General features: G+C 65.0%; 2 protein-coding genes across 3 annotated transcripts in view; one reads left to right on the forward strand and one right to left on the reverse strand.

Annotated features, from left to right (window-relative positions):
• The first annotated feature begins 28 nt into the window (after positions 1-28).
• The window catches only part of RPLP2 (ribosomal protein, large, P2), a 17,810-nt gene continuing 11,317 nt past the window's right edge, over positions 29-6,521 (forward strand). The window contains exon 1 of the mRNA XM_011993839.1: positions 29-54. The gene's annotated coding sequence lies outside the window, so the exon portion shown is untranslated. The remainder of the gene's footprint in view (positions 55-6,521) is intronic.
• PIDD1 (p53-induced death domain protein 1) overlaps positions 804-6,521 on the reverse strand; it is a 13,108-nt gene continuing 7,390 nt past the window's right edge. The window contains exons 2-16 of one of the 2 annotated variants that reach the window (XM_011993837.1): positions 5,546-5,915; positions 4,636-5,049; positions 4,146-4,355; positions 4,007-4,061; positions 3,659-3,860; positions 3,456-3,581; positions 3,055-3,234; positions 2,829-2,976; positions 2,596-2,731; positions 2,373-2,523; positions 2,154-2,277; positions 1,956-2,074; positions 1,754-1,867; positions 1,439-1,638; positions 804-1,188 (exon numbers count right to left, since the gene is read on the reverse strand). In XM_011993837.1, coding sequence (XP_011849227.1) covers positions 930-1,188; positions 1,439-1,638; positions 1,754-1,867; positions 1,956-2,074; positions 2,154-2,277; positions 2,373-2,523; positions 2,596-2,731; positions 2,829-2,976; positions 3,055-3,234; positions 3,456-3,581; positions 3,659-3,860; positions 4,007-4,061; positions 4,146-4,355; positions 4,636-5,049; positions 5,546-5,840 — 2,733 coding nt within the window. In that variant the 5' untranslated portion in view covers positions 5,841-5,915 and the 3' untranslated portion in view covers positions 804-929. Of the gene's footprint in view, positions 1,189-1,438; positions 1,639-1,753; positions 1,868-1,955; positions 2,075-2,153; positions 2,278-2,372; positions 2,524-2,595; positions 2,732-2,828; positions 2,977-3,054; positions 3,235-3,455; positions 3,582-3,658; positions 3,861-4,006; positions 4,062-4,145; positions 4,356-4,635; positions 5,102-5,545; positions 6,122-6,521 lie in introns of those variants that run through there. The other variant, XM_011993838.1, reaches the window with a different exon arrangement.

The following is a 6,521-nucleotide window of genomic DNA, read 5'->3' on the forward strand; positions in this document are numbered from 1 at the left end:
GGGTCCCCCCCAACCCCGGCAGGGTGGCAGTTCTGCGCGCAGAGGCCGGGCCGCGCGTCCCCAAGGTCCTTTCTTGGTTCCCAGGCCTCAGGCCCCTGCAGGGACAAGGACCCGCGGGGCGCGGGTAGGTGGCAAAGCGCAGGTGGATGAGGGTGCCCTGGGGGAGGCGTGGCCTCCAGTGCAGACACAGGTGCTCCGTGGAACTGCTGGGCCAGCGAAGTGAAGTGGAGGCACAACCCCGCCTGCCCAACAGCGACTTTGTATCCAAAGCACCCCACTCGGGGCTGGGCACAGTGGCTCACGCCTGCAATCCCGGCACTTTGGGAGGCCAAGGCAGGCGGATCACTTGAGGTCAGGAGTTCGAGACCAGCCTGGCCAACAAGGTGAAACCGCCCCCCCCGCCCCCACCGCGTCTACTAAAAATACAAAAATTAGCCTGGTGTGGTGGCAAGTGCCTCTAGTCCCAGCTACTCAAGAGGTTGAAGCAGGAGAATTACTTGAACCTGGGAGGTGGAGGTTGCAGTGAGCTGAGATCATGCCACTGCACTCCAGCCTGGGTGACAGAAATTCCATCTCAAAAAAAAAAAAAAACCCCACATGGGTTACTTTGTAGCACAGCTCCTCACCCCCAGGAAGATGAGGACTCACAGGAGGCCCCAGGCACAGTGGGAGAGAACAGGACCAGGCTGTGGGGCATCTGTGCACAAAGGGCTCCCTCCCCGCAGGGTCCAGGCCTCTGATTACCACGCCACCCCCACCCTCCAACGGCTTCTCCATCCAACAAATAAATCGAGCTCTGAGATGGCGAAAGAAACAGTGCGGGTTTGTTGCCCACGGGGACGCCTGTCCCCACACACTGGAGAGGCTTGAAGGTGGGGGCTCTGCCCATCCGCTGGGGAATGTCCGGGCCAGCCCAAAGTCTGTGGGGCCTAGGCCTGGGCAGGCTCTGGGGGCTGTGGAGCTGACGAGCCAGGCAGAGCGGGGTCCTTGGGGGCTAAACCCGTGCGTCGGATGCCGTCCTGGTACTTGCGGCAGCCGAGCTCCAAGACTGCACGCACCTCTTCTGCCACGTCCTGCCGGTCACTTTGCTCCAGGGCCTGCACCAGGAGTCCCACAGCCCCTGGCTGCCCAGCCTGGCGCTCAGCCCAGGAGAAGAGCATGTGGCGGATCTGCCCATCCAGATCATCCCTGCAGGCAGAAGACAGGTGACAGAGGGGTCCTACCCACCTGCCCAGGACCCGCCACCACATTCTGCCTCGGAGTGTGGGGGAGTTCCCGGCTCCTTGGGCCAACTGCGGCCAGATCTTTCCTTTCCCAGCCTGGTGTTTCCCCTTTGCCCACCTCCCCTGGAAGAAACTTCTGTCAGCATCAGGTGGGCCCTCCAGGCAGCCAGGGCTCAGCCCTGGGGCTGGCAGCCAGCGGGTAGTGGCAGTCTCACCGGAACTCGTGCCGGATGCGCTGCAGCTCACGGTAGGACACGCCCAGGTGCAGGGCCACAGTTGGCCAGTCTGGACCCAGGCGCCCAGCCACGCTCAGCAGGTTGCTCTGTGTCAGAAAGCCGGTCTCAGCATCTCCCAGGTTCAAGGGTGCCAAGGAGAGGCCAGCCCTCCGCCGTGGCTCCTCAGAGCTCCGAAGTCTCTGTTGGAAGGAAAAAGTGCAGTAAGCCCTGGGCTCCACCCCAACTCTACCACGTCCCCCTGGTCACCCCTGGGCCTCGGTCCTGCCCCGCCCCTCTGCTGTCCCTCAGTCCCACCGGCAGCTTGATGGGCAGAGTGGCCATCCACAGGGCGTCTGCACCCTTCCTCTGCCGGGCAGCCTCAGCCTCCTCGGGTACCTGCACAGGCACTGTGCCACGGTAGAAGGACACCTGAAGGGGCATCAAATGGGGTTCAGAGCTCGGTCCTCTGCCCAAGTGGCCTGGGGGGCCTCTCCCCTCGCCCACCCCCCTCACCCACCTGGCCCCGCACAGCCTGGGCCTCCCGGTCCAGAGTGGTAGTCACGTATACCTCCTTCACATTCTTCAGGTGCGAGTAGAAGACAAAGCAGATTCTGCCCTCCACGCAGTCAGGGCGGTCTAGGGGGCAGGGGTGGGCTGAGCAAGGAGGGCGCAGGGAAGACGGTAAGGCTCCCTCTCTAGGACAGGGAGGTCTTACCAGCATCCACGTCGATGCCGCGCTCGAAGGCCGCAAAGAACTCTTCGCCCTCGAACATCTCCACCGTGTCAGAGGGCTCGGGGCCCTGGTACCGCTCCAGCAGCCGCCGAAGGGTGGCATCCACCTGCAGGGAAGCCCGTGTAGCTTGCAACCCAAAGCCCTGCACCCCACCCCAGCTCTCTGGTCGCCACCCTGCTGCCCTCCAGCCTGCGCCCTCACCTTGTTTCGGGGCAGGCACTGCAGAAGGACCTGCTCAGGGTCCCGGCGCCGCTGCAGAGCGATGAGGTTCACACGGTGCAGCCGCAGCCGCTCCCAGGCCTTCCGAGCCAGGCCTCCCACGCAGTTCTTGGTGGTGTACCAGAGCCAGTACCTGGGAGGGCTGGGGGTGAGGGGGGCTGTACAGACTGGGGGAGGGGGGCTGAGAAAGCTGGGGGGCACTGACCAGGAGAAGTGTGTGACCTGGAAGCGTGCGTACAGGTGGGTGAGCTCCAGGACCACCTGAGCTGTGATGTCATCCCAGGTGACTGCAGGAGGGGCCCAGTACAACAGGTGCAGACGGGAGCGGTCCAGACTGAGGCCTGGGGATGGGAGGGTCAGCGGGCTGAGACTGCCTGGCTGGAGACCCCCCCCACCCTACAGCCACAGGTCCAGGTATGCCCCATGGCCACCTCTCACCTGTGATGCCAGAGGGCAGAGGCAGCTGCACGGTGACCGGTCGGAGGAAGCTGGGGGGACCGCTCTGTGACAGGCACAGCAGGGGGCTCACTGCAGCCTCTGGTTCTCCTAGGAGGGCCTGCAGTTCTCGGCCAGCCATGCGCACCACCTGAGGCAGACGGGCCCCTGAGCACCTGCCTGTGGGCCGAGGCGCCGCTTGCCATCCTTGGTGCTGTCCTGGCCATACCTGCATGGAGACTCGACGAGGTTCCTCAGTGGCCCCAGGGGGGAAGATGACCTTGACCCCAGGATGACCCGAGGAGCACAGCAATGTCCCCTCTGGTGGCACCAGGCAGGCATTGGACACAGGGCGGGAAACCACAAGGAACCAGGAGAAGTGGGGTACCTGGCAGTGAGCCCAGAGCCGCTGAGACAGGGGAGCAGGGAAGTCAGAGGAGCCTGGGTCAGGACACAGGGAGCAGGATCCAGGAGAGATGGGGCGGGGTGGAAGGTGCCCGGGACATGGGGGAGCAGGATCCAGGAGGGACGGGGTGGGGTGGAAGGTGCCAGGTCGAGGCTCTGGGCAGGGGTGCACGGCTCAGGGCAGCGGCTCCCCAGTCGCCACCGGCAGGCCTGAGTGGTCCTCACCTGGGGTGCCTCTTCCTCCAAGTGGGTCTCCAGGTCACCCCAGCTGTTGTCATTCCGGGTCCTGACCACCACTTCACGGCAGCGCCGGGCCCGTGGTGGGGTGAAGAGCAGCCACAGCCCCACATCCTGCCAGGCAAGGATGGTGTGAGGGCTGGGGCCAGGCCTGGGCCCACACACTGCCCCCCGCCACACCCTGGCCATGCCTGCTGGAAGGCCACCCCATGCGGCTGCAGCTCCAGCACATGGCTGAGCAGGGCATCATGAGGACCCAGGGGGACGAGGCCTGGCTCTGGCAGCAGCAGCCGATAGCGGATGGTGATGGGGGTGGCGGTGGCTCCCGCTGGGAACTGCAGGCGGACACCACAGGCCAGGGTCACTGAGCAGCCTCGAGGAGTCACAGGAAAGCTGAGTGAGGAAGGAGCGAGCCACGGGTTAGACCCAGAAAGGCCTACGTGTCGGAGCCTGGACCCAGGAACTCTGGAGAAGGTGTCGGAGGGGCTGGGGCGACAGGCAGACAGACTCCCCTCCAGCCCCCTCAACCCATCCCATACCTGTCCAAATCTGAGGTCAAGAACAGTCTGGGCATTTCTGGAATGAGGGCTGCCACTGTGGAGGGGACAGACGTGTGGTCAGGACAGTGAGGAGACCCACGTCCTTTCCCAGGTCTGCCCCCTTTAGCACCAAGCCCACCTGGTGAACTTGGGACGTCTGGTGAGGCCTCACCCAGGGGGTTCCCCTGCAGGCGCACAAAGGGGGCGTCTAGCAGCTCAGGGGGCAGGTCCCGGAGCTGGTTGTCCCTTAGGTCGAGCCGGGTGAGGAGTGGCAGGTGGGCCAGGCCGGCTGGCACAGACGCCAGGAGGTTGCTGTGCAGGACAAGGAGCCGCAAGGACCGAAGACCCGCTGCGGGCAGGTGCTGGCTTAGGCTCGGCACCAGCCCGGCCCGTGGCACTGGGACACTCCTGCCACTGCCTCCCAGAGCAGCCATTTCAGACTCTCCACAGCTGGGCTCAGAGAACTCTGACAAAGCCACTGAGGGAGTCTCAAAGGCCAGGGAGGTGGAGGGACTCCCAAGAGGCAGCTGTGGACCAAGCCTGTGGGTGCAGAGGCCCCTGCGGAAGACAGGCAGGCTTCAGGGGTCCTCCCGTGGGGCCAGTGTGCCAGGGGCGCAGCAGCTACTCACCCAGGGAGGCCGGGAGGCTCTGTAGCCGGTTGGAGGCCAGGTTGAGCTCCAGGAGGCTGCCCAGGCCTCCAATCTCAGGAGGTAGCGTATCCAGCAGGTTCTGAGAGAGATCGAGGCGCTGCAGGGTGGATAGGGCCCCCAGTGCTGGGGGCAGCGTCTGCAGGCGGTTGTGTGTCACCGCGAGGAAGGTGAGGGCGGGGAGGGCCCCCAGAGCCTCAGGCAGCTCAGAGAGGCAGTTGTGAGACAGCAAGAGTGCACCCAGACCTCGCATCTGCAGGACACAGGCCGGCAGCGTCTCCAGGCTGTTGAAGCTCAGGTCCAGGTGGGCCAGATGGGCCAAGCCACTCAGACCAGCGGGCAGGGTGGTCAGGGCACCTCGGAGACAGGCACCCAGTGTGTCCCGGCGTTGCCCTCCTGGGAAGGGGGGAGGCGGATGTGGCCCTCAGAGCCAGGTCCCAGATCGACCCTGCCAGCCAGAGAAAACAGCTGCTTGAGAGGCACCGACCTCCCACCCCACCCCCACCCCAACCAGACAGGGACTGACAGAAACACTGGAGAGGTGCCTGCAGGTGGAAGGAGGCAGGGATGGAGACCACCGGCTCATCTCAGCTGAGAACCATCACCCAAAACCTTCCCCAGGAACATCATCTGCACTGTGGCCTGGAGAGACCCCCCGCTGGGCAGCTTCAGGGTCCGGGAGCCAGGGCCCAGCCAGCCTCACACTGGGGGTGGTGATCGCCGAGGATGGCGATGGGGCTGGACAGGACCAAGAGCAGAACAGTTCACACCTGGGGAGCCGGGAGGGGCGGACTGGAGCTGGGGCTGGGACCCGGGTTTGCCTTTGAGAACGTGCAGCAGAGGCAGGGCAGAGCAAGAGATGGAGACAGGGCCCAGAACAGGTGGAGCTCACCTTTCAGGACCAGGGAGCGGAGGCAGGACAGGCTCTGAGGCAGCTGGGCCAGGGTGGCCTCCAGCAGCTGAGGGTCCTCGTGAGTGCTCAGACGCAAGAATTCCACCTGCAGCAGCTGAAGAGGCTGCTGGACACACAAGTGCAGCAGTCGCTGGCAGCCCCCGGGATACAGGTCCAAGCTCAGCCGGTTGCCGCCCAGGAAAGGCCGCGCCCTGGACCCTGCGTCTGCATCCTCCGAAGCATCTCCTGCAGCAGCAGCTGCCTCCAGCTCTGGCCCCTCCACCGCTGCAGCCATCGCCCACCGACGGTCCTTGGAGGCCAGACATGTCCCAGCACGCAGGCAGGCCTGTCCAGGCAGGGCCCAGGGAAGCTACAGAGACAGGAGAAGTGAGCGGGAGTCGGGGTGGGCCCTCCCCTCTTTGGGGAAACAGGGACTCTGGCTGGAGTGGGGAGCTCTTGAGCCATCTGGGCCCGGGCTGTAGAGTGGGGGAGACCTTGTCGTCACCCTGAACCCCCGAGGCCTGGGTCACTACTGGAAAGAGGGTTGGAGAATGGGACTGCCATGGCTCGCAGGAGCACCGGGCAGGGAGACCTCACTATTAGCAGCAGAGCCAGGGGAGTGAGGCTTCAGTCCTGGTCCTGGAAATCTGGCCAATGGAGCCGTGGAGCTGCGAGGTCATCGGGGCTGTCCCCCCGTTCTGGAGATGAGTCCCCTTTCTACTTACATCGGCTTTGCCAGGAGGGCCGTGACCCTCCTCTACCGCCCCGAAAGTCAGGGAAGGCGGTGTAAGGGCTAGGGCCTGGGACGTGAGCCATTGGGCAGCTTCGGGGTCCTGGGGCCGGGACCTCAATTCGTGAGCCCTGGAGGAAAGCTCTCCCGCCCTTTCCAGTTCGGTCCACTGGGGAGGGTGGTGCGCCGCGCACGACAGCTCAGATGGCGTGTGGGGCGGGCTCCGGCCCCGAGGCAGGCTCGGGA

The sequence above is a fragment of the Mandrillus leucophaeus genome, unplaced genomic scaffold (assembly GCF_000951045.1).
Source record: "Mandrillus leucophaeus isolate KB7577 unplaced genomic scaffold, Mleu.le_1.0 Scaffold435, whole genome shotgun sequence".
NCBI lineage: Eukaryota > Metazoa > Chordata > Mammalia > Primates > Cercopithecidae > Mandrillus > Mandrillus leucophaeus.